This window comes from Cibotium barometz, chromosome 44, assembly GCF_041138505.1.
Source record: "Cibotium barometz isolate CiBa-2024 chromosome 44, ASM4113850v1, whole genome shotgun sequence".
In the NCBI taxonomy this organism is placed as follows: Eukaryota; Viridiplantae; Streptophyta; class Polypodiopsida; order Cyatheales; family Cibotiaceae; genus Cibotium; species Cibotium barometz.
In genome coordinates this window covers 32,355,421-32,370,768 of record NC_141089.1, presented here as the reverse complement: position 1 = coordinate 32,370,768, position 15,348 = coordinate 32,355,421, and the positions used below count along the sequence as shown (strand labels likewise).

Genomic DNA, 15,348 nt, shown 5'->3' with positions numbered 1-15,348 from the left:
TGCTAAAGCTAAGGGGTGAAGGACTGAAGGTCAAGGGCAGGTTTTCCAGCCAAGAAAAGGTCAAGTACTTTGTATTTGTTTCAGATTTACATCATTCTAATAAAGCAAATACACCATCCGTGGTGGGGGCCCTACAGAGGGTAATTGGGACCCAATACTGTGTCCTTCTCCATCCCCCCCTTCTCTCTCTTTTTTCTGCACATCGTCTTTCAGTTTTGTGCGTTAATTCCGTCGCGAAAAGAGTGCTGTTTTCTGAGTTTTGAAGTACCGATCCTTCTCCGAAGCTTCCGCATACTACAGTGGTATCAGAGCTCACTTCAAGGACAAAGATTCAGCAAAGAAAACCAGAAAATTTTTTCGCTCGTGTGGTTGGTTTTTAGACGCCGGTGGACTACCCCTTTCGGAGTGACTCCTGTCCCTCGAAGGACGGTTGGTTTTTAGCCTCCGGAAGCCTCCGGAAGTCTCCCACACAGATAGTGGATGGTCAGATTGCGTTCCGGAAAGGAACTGCATTTTCCCGCTATGGCGAACTTCGGCGACGAGAGAGAACCAGAACCATGGGACCAGAGTGCACCAGGCAGCCCAGCTAGGGCACCCGGCTTGAGTGTACAAGACATGTTCCAGCAGATGATGCGAGCAATCGCAGACCAGACAACCAAGTTGGATGAGCAGAAGGCGCGGATTTTGGCTCTGGAGGAGCGTTCTCGCTCTCCAGCGTCGCGTTTTCCATCTCCTCCTCCCTCTCCTTCCGTATCCCAGATACCAGATCCTCGTCATCACAGGGACCCTCTCGAGGGGTCACAGCCGCAGCCAAGCTCTTGGCTTGAGAGGCAGATGCGTGCATTGGAGATTCGACAACGAGAAGACGACGCCATGCGACGAGTGGAACACGAGCGTTACCTTCGAGCTTTGGACGCCAGATTGACACCGGCGGCGCCCTCGAATCATTTTCCCGAGAAAATGAATTTCAGTAAGTATAATGGTAAACTCGATCCCACTACTCTGTATTCATGGTTACATCAATTTGAAGCTTACTTTGCCGCAGTTAGGAAAACAGATATTGACAAAGTGATCTTAGCCAGTTGGTATTTGGAAGGTGAGGCCATTCCTTGGTGGACTCAGTGGGCTCATGCCCACACCAGATCAGGTATGGCAGCTTATGGGTGGGACGAGTTCGTCCGTGACCTTAAGCAGCGGTTTTTACCGCCCCACTACCTTGAGCGACTCGAAGACGAGTTCAAGGGAGCGCGTCAGAACGCGCAACCAGTCCTTCAGTTTGCCAATAGAATTTCGACCTTGTGTCTACAATTAGGCTTATCTGATTCGGACAAGAAAGGACAGTTTTTGTATGGCCTGGACACGCACATCCAATGGGAGGTGCGTATGTTTAGACCAGCCACCTTTGAGGACGCACTCTCGCTTGCGCAGAGTGCAGAAATGAAACACAATGGTGGCAAGCCCAAGACTTCCCAGCCGGCTTCTCCCAAGGCTAACGCCTCGGGGGGCAAAAGCCAGAACCAGACGAGGTCTTCCCCAGGACAGAACCCGGGAGCCTCTGGCTCCAAGAACTCGAACAATGCGTCTAAGCTTACTCCAGACCAGAAAGCGGAGGCAGGCAAGACAGGTGGCAAGTTGAGTGCTGAGGAGCTTGCTCAGTACAGGAAGGAGGGTAGATGTTACTTTTGTCACACAAAAGGACATACTTCTCGGGATTGTCCGAAGAAGCCTCCAAAGCCCGCCGCCGCCTCCACAGCTTCCGTGGTGAGCACAGCTCCCACACAGACCCCAGTGGCTACCCCTAGTTCTTCAACCCCCGGTGCTTCAGTTGGAGCAATTATTAGCCAGGAGCTCGAAGATAAGCAGAAGGGCGCCCATGACCAGGAGTATGAGCGCAACGAATTGCTCAAGTCCTTTGGCTACATAGGTGGCCAGAGAGTCGTTGTCTTGTTTGACAGCGGCAGCAAGGAGGATGTGATCACGGAAGAGGCCGCTAGGCGTGCCCGTTTCGAGCTCACTCCGGTGGACAAACAAGTTGAGGGTTTTAGCACAGGTATGACTACGAGCGTCAAGTATGAAGCTCTCGGTGCTAAATTAGTCATTCAGGGCATAGAGTTTGTGCGTGATTTTATGGTTGCCCCTCTTGTAGGAGCAGACATAATTTTGGGGATCCAGTGGTTTCACAAGTTTCTCCCTGATGTCAAGTGGGACAAGCACACGTTCCAGATTGATCGGAATGTGTCAAACACCCCTGTGACCATTAAGTGTGAGCCAGGTATTCCAAACTTTCCGCTCATAAGCCACTTGCAGGCTAAGAGAGCAATCAGGAAAGGCGCACAGTGTGCGATGATTTACATCCAGACAGCCCAGACGGTGGCCAGTGCTTCCGAGAAGTACTCGGTTCTCCATGAAAAGTTCCAGAAGATTTTTCTTCGGGACAGTCTCCCTCCCCAGCTTCCCCCGTCCAGACCGGAGGATCACAAGATTGACCTCCTCCCAGGCTCGGAACCCCCGAGCAAGTTTCCGTATCGCCTTTCTAAGGCAATGGAATCGGAGTTGGACCGCCAACTCCAAGAATTGTTGCAAGCTGGCTTCATCCGCCCAGCGTGTCGCCGTTTGCAGCACCGATCTTGTTTGTCAAGAAGAAAGATGGGTCTTCTCGGTTGTGTGTCGATTATCGTGCACTCAACAAGCTGACTATCAAAAGCAGATTCCTGATGCCTCGAATTGACTATATTCTCGAGAGGCTGAATGGAGCTAAGGTGTTCTCTAAATTGGATTTAAAGAGTGGGTACCACCAGGTTCGGATTGTTGAGGGGGACATCCCCAAGACAGCTTTCCGTACAGAACGGGCCCACTATGAATTTGTGGTCATGCCATTTGGTTTGACGAACGCCCCAGCTACATTTAACCGCATGATGATGCGTATTTTCCGGGAGTTGATCGGCGTGTGTGTGTTCATATTTCTGGACGACATACTCATATTTTCAGCTACAGTTGAGCAGCATGACATTGATGTGGAGAAAGTCCTTAAGTTGCTGGAAAGCAACGAGCTCTATATCAATGAAAAGAAGTCAGAATTTTATCTGTTCGAGGTACATTACTTGGGATATATAATCAGTGCCGAAGGCATTCGACTTGATCCGGCTAAAGTGGCCGAGATTGTTAACTGGGAAGTACCTCAGACTGCTTATGACATTAGATCATTTGTGGGCATATGCCAGGCATATTCCACCCACATTGACAAGTTTTCTGATCTCTCGGCAGATCTCACCGATCTGCTAAAGGGAGTGAAAACAAGGAGGCAAAAGATTCGAATGACTCCACGAGCGTTGGAGGCATTCCAGAACCTCAAGGTGGCTTTATCAGAAGAGCCTTGTTTAGCCCTTGCCTCGTGGGACGAACCATTCCAGGTGATCACCGATGCGAGTAACATCGCAATTGGAGGTGTATTGCAACAGAATGGTCATCCAGTAGCTTACATGTCTCGTAAGTTACTGCCCGCTGAAAAGAACTACTCAGTCTATGATCGTGAACTCCTAGCAGTTATACAGGCCTTGAAACATTGGAAACATTTCCTGTATGGCCATGACTTCGAGGTTCGCACTGACCATCAGGCATTGCGCTGGATTCAGACGATGCCAAGTGCACAATGGAGTGATCGACAACACCGCTGGAGTCAGATATTCCAGCAGTTTGGTGGTATGATTGAGTACCTTCCAGGAAAGGCCAATCCAGTGGCCGATGCTTTGAGCAGGAAGGGACAAGTATCCGCGATTCAGACCACTAGACTGGACCTTGTTGGTACAGGACTAGAAGACATGAAGCACACGTACGCGGATTCCGAGGAATTCGGTACGCAGTGGAAACAGGCATTGGATGCCACAGGACCATGCCATTTTCTGATACGCGATGGTTGGCTTTACTACAAAGGCCGACTGTGTGTCATGAAATCATTCCGGGCAGCTCTTCTCCATGATGCCCATGACGCCATTACAGGTGGTCATAGGGGCATGAATTCGACTTTGGAGAAATTAGAACGGCAATACTATTGGCCAAAGATGAGGCGTGATGTGTTTACTTATGTACAACGCTGTGACATTTGTCAAAAGGTGAAAGCTCCTCGTGGAAAGACGATAGGGTTGTTACAGCCTTTGCCAATTCCTGAGGGTCCTTTCCAAGACATTTCGATGGACTTTGTCACAAATCTGCCTCCCAGTCCGAGTAAGCGTAATACACAGTGTTTGACTATTGTTGACAGGTTCAGCAAATTTGTTATGCTTATTCCTTGCAGGGCCAATGTGACCGCCGAGGATGTTGCCCAGCTATTCATTCGGCATTGGTACCCGATTGGTGGGATTCCTAGGACCATAGTGTCAGACCGAGATGCCAAGTTTACCAGTCATTTTTGGAGGGCATTGTTTGATAATTTTGGTACTAAGTTGAATTTTTCCAGTGCATTCCACCCACAGACAGATGGCCAGACAGAGATATACAACTAGTTGGCCTTTGATGTGCTGAAGTGTTATGTCCACAATCAGCAAGGTAAGTGGGAATCGTTTTTGCCTTTAGTCAAGCTGTTTTGAATGACTCTTTTTCTTCAGCTATTGGCAGGACTCCATATGAGGCAGCGTTTGGAAGGCCTTTCCAGTCGTTGTTAACCAGGACGTCGTCTTCAGTACCGGAGGCGAACAGAGTGACGGAGTCTTACCAGGAGATCCTAGAGTCCGTTAAAGACAGATTGGTTAAAGCACAAGAGGCCTACACTCGACAGGCCAATAAAGACCGAAGGGACATGAAGTTTTCGGAAGGAGATTGGGTATATCTTCAGATTATGAAGCAAAGATTGAAGCAGGTGGGCAAGCGATGCCCAAAGTTGTCTTTCAGGAGCCTCGGACCATTTCCCATCCGGAAAAAGATTAATGAGGTGTCTATGCAGTTAAAGCTACCTCCGAGTTGGACTATGCACGATGTATTTCATGTCAGTTGGTTAAAGCCATATGCAGGTCCACCCCCTTCAGAGGTCAAAGACGAAGTGGAACCAGACATCATTGATGAAGCAGAAGTAATGGTTCCAGAACAGATCCTTTTGCACCGTTTCAAGCATGGCTCAGGCCGAAGACTACGACAGTTCCTCACGAAGTTTCAAGACCGAGGAACTCATGAAGCGGTATGGCTCGACAAAGAATTTTTCGAAGATTATCCGGCTTTATTGACGGATTATTTGGAGGCTATGCAGCTTCCGTCAAGTTAAGCAGAAGGGGATGTCACGTGCATCCCGCACTTGGATGCCACGTGGACATTCTGTACAATAGGTGCAGGACCTGGGATGGTGAACTGGTCCCATGTGAGCCCAGTCCGGGACGAGTCAGCCAGGGATCCATCTCAGTCGTCCGAGGTCAGGTGTGCATTGTCCTGCACATGAGTCCAAGGTCAGGTGTGCATTGTCCTGCACATGAAGCAGTGCCAGTCCGCGCTGTGAGTCTCCCTCTGGAATGATGTCAGATGTGCTGTGTATCTGGTTTGCAACTGGATGCCAGGCCTCTGTAGGCATGTAGTTTGCATGTAGAGATGGGGCCAGCCCATAGGGCTACCCCAGGGCAAGGTTTTGCATTGGCATACTTGGCATGGGCATGGGGGAGGTATAGAACCACCCCCAAGGGGCCAGGAGGGCCCAAGATATTGCCCACCAGCCAAGGCAAGGGCTGGAGGGGCAGTCGGCCAGCTCCAGAGCCTCTGGACAGGCAGCCGACAGAGGGTAAAACCCTAGGACAGCAGGCGGCCAGGTGTGGGGGGCAGTCCCACACCTCTGCGCAGCATGTCCAGCAGCCAGGGTGCTGCCCAGAGTCATGCGCAGGCTGGACAGGGGCTAAACAAGTGTGAAAACACTTTATTAAAGTGTGAACACAATTTAATGATGAAACTCAGTCGTGGGTGCTTCCTGAAACCAGCCGACTGCATGAAGGGAGGGGTATAAATACCCCAGCCCATAATCCCATTATTCATCTCACAATTCACCAAGAGCCTCAAGCATTCAAGGGCCAGGACAGCCAAGGGTTTGCTAAAGCTAAGGGGTGAAGGACTGAAGGTCAAGGGCAGGTTTTCCAGCCAAGAAAAGGTCAAGTACTTTGTATTTGTTTCAGATTTACATCATTCTAATAAAGCAAATACACCATCCGTGGTGGGGGCCCTACAGAGGGTAATTGGGACCCAATACTGTGTCCTTCTCCATCTCCCCCTTCTCTCTCTTTTTTCTGCACATCGTCTTTCAGTTTTGTGCGTTAATTCCGTCGCGAAAAGAGTGCTGTTTTCTGAGTTTTGAAGTACCGATCCTTCTCCGAAGCTTCCGCATATTACAATCAGAGGGGTGGCGGCTCTGTATTCCACAGCTCGTAGCCAGGCGTTGATTGCAGGAGGATGGGGGCCGAGTTTTGAGCTGACCAGATCAGTCCGTCAGGGGTGTCCCCTCGCCCCTTTTCTTTTTCTCTTCTTTGCGGAGGCTATGAGCATGTATTTGACGGTAGAGGAGGTTGGTTTGAGAGGACTCCACCGCCCAGTCCGGGGGGAGGACCTGCTCGATGCTGAGTTTGCAGACGACACGGGCTTATTTTTGCATGGCCAAGAGGCCAATCTTCTTCGGGCAGAGCAGTCGCTCCAGGTTTTTAGTGCAGCTTCGGAAGCATTGATCAATTGGCGCAAGACAGTGGCCTTTTGGATCAGTAGTGCTCCACTCCGGCATGGAGCCCAGACCCCGGTTTTAGATGGATTCCTCCTGGCACAGGAGTGCGGTATTTGGGATGCCAGATTGGACTAGATTTGTCACCTGAGCAGCAGCCCCGCTTCTTCTGAGTATTCGGAAGAAGCTTTTGTATTGGAGTACAGCTCGACTATCCTTGGCTGGGAGGGTGGTGGTGGCAAATCAGGTGCTGTTAGCGACCATGTGGTACATTACGTCTTGCTGGATCTTCTCGAGCTCTTGCATCAGCCAGGTACAGAGGCTGATCAGGAACTTTCTTTGGTCTGGGCGGGACAGTCAGCCATCCCGAGCAAAGGTTGCATGGGCAATTATTACACTTCCGCTGGCTCAAGGAGGCTTGGGCATTATAGATCCAGTCGATCAGAGTAGAGCCTTATTGGGGAAGCTTATTGTTCGGGGGCTGCTTCCAAGCGCTGAACCTTGGAAAGAGCTTCTCTTGCAGCGGCTGCAGGCTCGGGCTCCCCCAGCAGGGGACACTTGGGCACCAGAGATTCGCTGGATCTTCATAGAGATGAGGAGGACAGGCCTCAGTAGAGGATGGGAGGACAGATTTGCTTTGAGCATCTTGAGAGCTTGGGAGCTGCTGAGACCGGGGCTCTCTCAGCGACCTCCCTCTTGTGTTGAGGAGCGGGCCAGACAGCCGCTAATCTGGAGCCCAGCGGTTCGCACAGAGCAGGGTCATATGCTGGGTTCTCGACCTCGTCTAGCCTGGGGACCTTTAGCAGCAGGCCCAGCACGTAGTTTTGGAGACTGGCAGGCCTTCTGCAACCTACCAGAGGAGATCCAGGTGGAGAGGCTGAGTCACTTCAGAGGGGGGTTGATTATGAGGGATGATATTCAGGAGACACTCACAGAGGAGTGGTTCACGCCTTTCGAGCTAGTGGCCCCACGGTGGATGGGAGCCTTTACACAGTTGGAGATCCTGATTGCTATCAGAGCTTGCGCTGAGGATGGCAGACGCCTCTACTATGAGATTCAGGATGAGGGCAGACTTCAGAGAGTGGAGGTGGAGTCGCCTTTGGTTGCAGAGTGCACCTTTCAGAGGATACCGGTAGTGGCCGCCGCTTCTCGAAAGTGGCATATTGACCCCGACCCTGCAGATGTGCTCCCGGATTGGCGCATATGGGCATATGGAGCGCGCCCCTTGGCCGGCTACAGTGGACCCTGGGGAGTACGAGTGGCATGATCCTAATGCATCCCTTGAGGCCACAGAGATCACCTTTTTCCAGTATACTGTTCGGCTGGGGCGGCATATTTTGGTGGCGAGGAGGATGGTCTCTCCGGCTGCAGCGGGGCATTGGCGGCTACAGGGACTCTCACAGGAGTTCCTGGAGGATTTTTGGGCTCGGCTCTGGGCTAGTCGACAGGCCCGCAGGATCTCGACTTTCCAATGGCTGGTCGCCCACAGGGGCTCAGCAGTTGGCACCTGGCTTGTTTACAGCGTTCTTCCGGCGGCCTGCGTCCGATGCGGCCACCCTATGGAGACACAGAGACATTGCCTTTGGGATTGCCGTCAGGCGCAGCAGATTTGGCTGCGGATGCTGCGTATTCTGGCCCCCCTCTCTCCAGAGGGTATGTTTACGTGGGGTGCCACTGCTTGGTCGACTTCGTCAGGACCTGCTATGGGCTATGAGATGGAGCAGGACAGTCAGGCCATCAGATTCATTAGGGGCCAGCCTCGCCTGGTTCCGGCACCGGATTTCTCGTCCGCCAGCTGGACACAGGAGAGGGATTTACGATGGGAGCTTCTCAGCAGCCTCACCATCTGGTTCACCTGGAGGGCCCAGTGTTTCACGGCCTTGGAGGGGAGACTGGAGCCACCAGTAGAGACTGTACGGGGGATTTGGCAGGAGTTGATCCACACCCTGCGAGGACAGTATGACCGCATCCGGGGCGACTCGGATGAGGCGATCTTGCGGCGCCAGGCCTTTCACACCACTTGGCGCAGCGGCCCCTTCTATACCTTACACACGGGATCCCCCGTTGGCATTACAGGCCACCTGTTTGGCTTTCCCCCCCCCCCCCCTATTGTATGATTTAGCCCCTCAGTCCTTTGTACTGATGCTTTTATTTTGCAGCACCTAGGGAGAGTCTCCCGGGCTGCCTTGCTGTATTCACTGCTCTGTTTCTCTTATGAGCAGGAGAGATCTTTTGTAGCCCTACGGGCGTTTTTATATAACTAATGAAAGGATCTTTTCTCGGGGGGAAAAAAAAAGGATCTCCATGTATCCCTCGGTCCAAGAATGCCTCTCTGTCCTGCTAACACTCCTCCAAGTGGAAGAAACATACCTCCAACACTGTAGCTAACAACCTTGTCGGCACCTGACCTTTAAAACCTGTATCCATAACTCGCGGTCACGTGATGGGACTACTACTCACACACCCCTATGAGTCACCCAATCACATGGCAACACCCCCTGAGCTCTTTGGTGTTAACTATGGCACTAAGCTCAAGAAAGCTCTCCTGCCAAAACCTGACACCCCCAGCTGGCAAGCTCCCAACCAACTAGTCACGTGTCCATGTGGAACCAAACATCCACAACTCATCATCCCAAAGCACAATCTGATGTCAATCATCTGCTCCAAGCTGCTGCTCCACTCATACCTACCTGTACCCTATGAACCTATACACCTGCCATGCATCCTGCAACTCAGCAAGTACCTGTGAAGCTCAACAACAGCTCTCGTCACCAAGTGACCTAGCCTGCCTCTGCATGAATGCCGATATCAACCTATACACCAAGCTCCCAAATCAATGCTCATCCAAGGGATGAAGACTCCTATGCCTGTACCCTGTAATCCAAAAGGCCATCTGCTTGGGGAATAGTGGCTCACCTTGCCAAGTAACCACATCCCCCTCTCAAAGTGAACACCCTGAGAACCTAAAGGAAACACTTGTACACCAGCAAAACTATGCTGAACTAGCACAAGAGGTGGAGATTACAGAAGGCTAACTTTCTAGGCAATATCTGTCTCTCTTAAAGCTATCCACCGGCCATAGTTTCCACGAGTTTCGGAAACGGGGATGCGGAGCACGGCGGGAAACGGAGTTTCGGAGTTTCGGCCTTCGGGAAGAAACGGGGAAACGGAGTTTCGGTTTTAGGGTTTAATACATACATATATAATTAATAAAAACATTACAAAAGCTTGAAAAATACATCTTTGCTCAAGTTCAATGTCAAAGACTCAAATGATAGATCAAAATTCAGAAATGACAACTGTAGGCTCAAGGCTCAAGCCTCAAAAGAGTCAATACAAAACAAGATCCATCATCCATAATCCATAATCCATATGTATAGACTATAGTAAATACAAAACATGATCAAAAAATATCCATGTGGCTGGCAGGCTGGCAGCAGCTGCTGGCATGACAAAATCCTAGAGCTAAGTGCTCCAAAAATCACTCATCAAGATCATCCATGGAGGAGTCATCCTCCGACTCATGAGAGTCAGGCTCAGATGAAGAAATGGTAGGATCGTGGTCCTCTGCCTCTGCTGAAGTGGAAGCGATGGATCCCCCCCTCTGCCTCTGAGAATGGGTGGTGCAGCGGGTGTTGTGGCTCGGCACTGTCAGCTCCTCATAAAGCAAGGTGTACATATCACGCTCATTCCGTGGGATCTCTGGGATGAACCTCTCCCTCATGATGTCGATCTTATCCACATTCACCTGCGAAGGCTCCGGATGTCGGGCATTCCTCTCAAGGAGCTGGAGGTTGCAATGACAAAACACCAACCGCTCTAGCTGAGCGGTACTCAGCCTATTCCTCTTCTTTGTATGGAAGAGGGCCCAAGTGCTCCAATTCCTCTCACATGGACCCGAACTGCAATCCTGTGAGAGCACTCGAATGGCGATGCGTTTCTGTTATTGAAATGCACATACAATTAGAAATTAGAACTAAGTGGAAACAAGAAAGATGCACATTGTACAGTGTACTATGTAAACTGTAGTTAAGGGTAGTGAATTACCAGCGTGGGAGCACAATTTCCATACTTCTCCCACCATGAGACGGGCTGTAGCTGAGTCTCTCGAAGCTTTGCAGTCTCTCGACCAAAGCTCCCTGTCTGGTTGCGAAAGGCCAAGAGATCATCCTCTATACATTTCAGCATGTGCACATTACCAGATGTCAAGTTCCTCATGTATGTCATGAAGCCTTCTTCTAGCTCCTCATTCTCGTATTGCTCCTCATCTCGCCACAAAGGATGCAATACATGTGCTACTGCATGAATCGGCTTGTGAAACCAATCCCATCGCCGATTCCACACAGGCTTGATTTCATCAACCCTTTAGAGATCAAACCATGAGATAAAAAAGGACAAAAAACAAGAGTCAAGAGTCGAGACCAATGTAAAGACTCGAGTAAAATAAAGATAAGAAGTAAAGCAAGGGTAGCCATGACTGAGGAGACTTACTGCTCTGCTCTCAAGTAGTCTTGCTTGTTGAGAGCCTCCCCAATCTTGTCCATGTACTCGTATAAAAGGCCTAGAGTACTGCCCTCCATGTCTGTAATGCGTAACACTGTGTAGATGGGGTTGAGAGTTTTGATCAACCCCTCAACCTCTACCCACCACTCCTCTCTCATGACATCACGCACAAAGCTCTTGCCTTGGGGCTCTCTCTCTCATCCCACTCTAGCCATTCATTTGAGTAGACAGTGCGTACCAACTCTCTGCGGACTCGCAGGAGTCTCTCAAGCACAATGAACATGTATGCAAATCTGGTGGCTGCAGGCTGCAATAGCTCAAGAGTGCTGTAGGCCCGATACATGCTCAAGACTTTTGGCCTCTTCTTCACAAACTTCACCATGCTTCGTGCGGTGCAAAAGATGGCTTCAACCCATTGTATTTGACCTATGTCCTCAATCAATAAGTCGAGGCTATGTGATGCACAAGGGGTCCACACAATGGCTGGAAATTCATCCTCTAGCATAGAGCCCATAGACTTACAATTACTTCCATTATCTGTCACCACCTGCACAACATTCTCAGGCCCAACTTGCACTATAGCCTCCCTTATGTGTCCAAATAAATGCACCTGTAACTGTGAGACCTGGGAGGGAGGCATCAATGGCTTTCAAAAACATAGTGCCTTTGCAGCATGACACCAAAACATTGTATACATTTCTCCTGCGTACATCTGACCACCCATCACACAATATAGTGCAGCCATACTTTTTCCATGTTTCCTTCAAGGGCTCTAGCTGCACTTCTATGCATGATTTTTCCCGCTTTAGCTCTCGTGTCCGCAGAGCCTCAGATGTAGGGCCATCCCAATCGCATCCAATGCGGCCGATGGCCCTCATGGTCTTCCTCCATTGATTTGTCTTGGCCACATGAAAGGGAATGGCACACCGTATGAACATCCGGGTGAGCTCCCTAGTTGCCTCTGCAATTGCTTGCTTTTGAAATCCTGCTTGGATGCTAGCCCTTTGTACAGTATTTATTGGAGGGGTGTCTTGTGAATGTGATACATCACCTGGCAAAGGAGTCCTCCTTGCATGCACACCCGACACTGAGGTAGAGGAGAAATCTGATCCTCTGTCTCTGCCTCTGGCCCTCTTTGCTGCTGCTGCTTGACTTGAACCAGCTTCATGCTCTTGACCACCCATTGCTGTAGATACTTCCTCTTCGGGAATGGCCAAACGCTTTCGCCTCCACATTTCAAGGCTTTTCCGAACATCTAGAGGAACAGAGGGGCATGGCCCTACATCTTTGTTTGGAACATGAGCAAGATGGTCCTTCACACGGGTGACACTCCCCGTTTTGACCAACCCACAATATTTACATCTCCATTTCCTGGAGCCACCAGATCCTGCATAAGCCCCCACTTGCTCCACATGCTGCCAAAAAGGATCCGGAGTCCGAGCCATGTTACTTAACTTACTTGTGCGGTTCGAGGTCGGAAGACTCGGAGAGATTCGAGAAGTGGAGGCTGTTTTTCTGGTCCTGCAGGCTGCGAGCAAGGTGTGACTCCTTCTTGCTTGGTAGAGCTTAGATGGCAAAGGTGGAGGCCCCAAGTAGAGAGGTAGAGGGCGTGGTAGAGGGCTGATGTGGAGGTAGAGGAGTAGAGGGCAAGGTAGATGGGTAGAGCAGCTCCAAACAGGCGGCGGAAAGAAGGCGCAAAATGCCGGCGAAAGAGAGCACGCGGGTTTCTAAACCCTGGAAAAAATAAAACTTGGAAACGCCGTTTCCGTTTCTGGAAACATTTCGGTGGTCCAGAAACGCCGTTTCTGGAAACTATGCCACCGGCAGGTATGGCTCTCATACGAATATAAAGATCACAACTCTAGAACCCTCCTAGGGTTAAGATAATCCACATCAAATCCAGCATTGACAATCACAATATATTCTGGCTAGTGACACCTCCCACTCATAGGTTCCCTTTTAGAACCGCCACTCGAGCCTGAGGTCCAGATTGCCATGAGTCAGCCCCACCTAGGCAGTAAGCCTTGACGTCCCATAGATAGTTGCATTAAATGGAAGACATAGCTGATGTCTATTCAACGAAACCAGCCTGAAACTAGGAAATGGAAACAACTAGAAAACGGCAAGTTCTTTACATTATAGAATACATGAAAGGTAAAATTGTAAAACTATATAGACATGAGGAAAACACTTGAGAGAAATATGGGAGAAGCATGGGGTAGGAGTTGTCTAACTTTACTCCACTTCGTAACATCCTTCTCAAAATCAACAGGCAACAATTGGTCATGAAACTCTTGCCACTGCTCCCAAATCTTTTTCAGCAACGACGTACCTCACATATTAAATTTTAAAAATGACATTCTACTCACTAGTTTGAGTGTCCAATACTTACCAACAGAAGAACATATCTCAGACAACTGCGTATCCAAGGTAGAACTTCCATCCAGCTTGCCAATAGCAGATCCATTTGCTACCTCATTTCTTATACCCTCAACCAGACCCTTTGTTTCATCCACTGAAGTTGCTGGGTATTCAGGTGTCATTTTCTTGAGGCTTGCTACAGGATTCCCACCAATGGCCATAATCAAGTTTTTGTTTAGCCAACATCTATCTTGCTCTAGCAGGGCACTGCTCTGAAATACACTAGAAGCAACTGTAACACCTGCACAATGACAAACTACAGAGCTGCAGGGATGTTTCTTAAAAAGAAAGCTGTCATGATGATGACCACAACAGCAACAATGGCCATAACAATGATGAAAGGCAGTACCTTGCCCACGGAAAGGTGCTGAAAGAGATGCTGTATCACTTGGAGAAGAAGTGTAAGACGCTTCTTCTATGGGAGGAGACCCTGCCACATAGGATAATGAGTCTGAGGGTAAATAAGCAGAATGCTCAGCTTCACCGTCTGCATATGCATACCCCACCGAAGCTGGATCACCCCATTGCCAGGCGTCAAAACCAAACATATTGCCTCCATAAAAACCCTCGGGAGTCCAAGAAACCTCATACGGCTCAGATCCCAAGCTTGCATAGTTTGAGTGATTGTAAAAGTTAGGACCATCTATGTGAGGCTGCAAGTATGCACGGTAGTTATCGGCAGCATTGTCATCCTGCTTTTGAGGAGAGCCATAGCAGCCATCGGCAGAGCCCGGCTGTGAATGATAATGCTGCTGCTGAGACCGAGGGTAGAAAGGAGTGAAAGATGAAGACAGGGAGGAGACGGATCTTGGAACAGTGCATGTGGTGGCATAGGTAAATGTGGGGGAGGGTATCGAAGATGTGGAGGGCGTATTCGACTCCATATTTTGCAGGACAAGGAGTGATTAAAAAAACGAGTACCACAGCTGCACGAAGGAGGACTTCTCTTAGCAAGTCGGATAGCAGAAAACGATGGCTGCAAAAGAAATGGACAAAAACTAAAATTCCGCAAGAAAGAGAGCACTAACCTCACGAGTTCTGGCTATGTCGAGAGCGATGGCGAACGCCCGATGCCAAGAGTTAGGGTTCTGCAGAAAAAAGAAGATACGTTGAACAAGACCTGGGGTTCTCGCCCTCAGTTCTGGCTACGGCGATGTCGGAAATTAGGGCTTTGCAGCACAAAGTTCCCCCCGCCGCCCCCCGCACAGTGAATTTGGTGCCACATAATTGGCGATAGAGAACGAACCCCCCGTGCTCCTCCTGTGCATATTTTTTGGTGTGCATATTATATTTCACCCTTTTTGGGCGAGCATATTAAGTAATGCCATGTATAATCAACACAACCTTAGACTACAGAAAAGAAACGGATAAGTGAATCGTTTTTTTTACCAATAATATTTATTTATATTATTAACTATTCCAAATCTGTCATACACCAAAGCCAGAAAAACCACTATTTACTCTTTGTTCACCTCATTCAAGATTTTACATAGAAACTCCCATCTTTCATCCTCACACAAGAAAGAAGATAGTTCCCAAGAGATCTGATACCCCAGCAATAAGCAAACCTCCATCATGGCATCTACAATGCAACCACGGGGGGACTGTTTTTCCATCATTCCCCCTCGCTTTGACCAAACTTTAACTGTGGGTCTAATGCCAACCGGGTTCTCAATAAAGGCAACAAATGTGTGATCAATTTGTTTTTCTTTGCGGTACCATCTTTGAGTTTTAGGTCCAAATTTAGGAGG

General features: G+C 49.5%; 2 protein-coding genes across 3 annotated transcripts in view; both read right to left on the bottom strand.

Annotated features, from left to right (window-relative positions):
• LOC147613220 (uncharacterized) overlaps positions 1–14,930 on the bottom strand; it is a 34,285-nt gene extending 19,355 nt beyond the window's left edge. The window contains exons 1-3 of one of the 2 annotated variants that reach the window (XM_086782485.1): positions 14,626–14,930; positions 13,947–14,523; positions 13,569–13,838 (exon numbers count right to left, since the gene is read on the bottom strand). In XM_086782485.1, the coding sequence (XP_086638611.1) occupies positions 13,569–13,838; positions 13,947–14,481 (805 nt within the window). In that variant the 5' untranslated portion in view covers positions 14,482–14,523; positions 14,626–14,930. Of the gene's footprint in view, positions 1–13,568; positions 13,854–13,946; positions 14,524–14,625 lie in introns of both variants that reach the window. The other variant, XM_086782484.1, reaches the window with a different exon arrangement.
• On the bottom strand, positions 9,748–11,334 carry LOC147613221 (uncharacterized). The gene is made up of 3 exons (XM_086782486.1): positions 11,165–11,334; positions 10,721–11,036; positions 9,748–10,613 (listed from the first exon to the last, which is right to left on the bottom strand). The coding sequence occupies exons 1-3, from the start codon at positions 11,332–11,334 to the stop codon at positions 10,155–10,157; spliced, it is 945 nt and encodes a 314-aa protein (XP_086638612.1). The 3' UTR covers positions 9,748–10,154.
• Positions 14,931–15,348: the final 418 nt, after the last annotated feature.

What these genes read in the sequence shown, in the direction of transcription:
- LOC147613221 (XM_086782486.1), bottom strand. Translation starts at nt 11,334, where the DNA reads ATGAGAGAGGAGTGGTGGGTAGAGGTTGAGGGGTTGATCAAAACTCTC. An exon ending in GACTACTTGAGAGCAGAGCA is followed by an intron (nt 11,037 to 11,164) that starts GTAAGTCTCCTC and finishes TGATCTCTAAAG; the next exon opens with GGTTGATGAAATCAAGCCTG. An exon ending in GAAATTGTGCTCCCACGCTG is followed by an intron (nt 10,614 to 10,720) that starts GTAATTCACTAC and finishes TTTCAATAACAG; the next exon opens with AAACGCATCGCCATTCGAGT.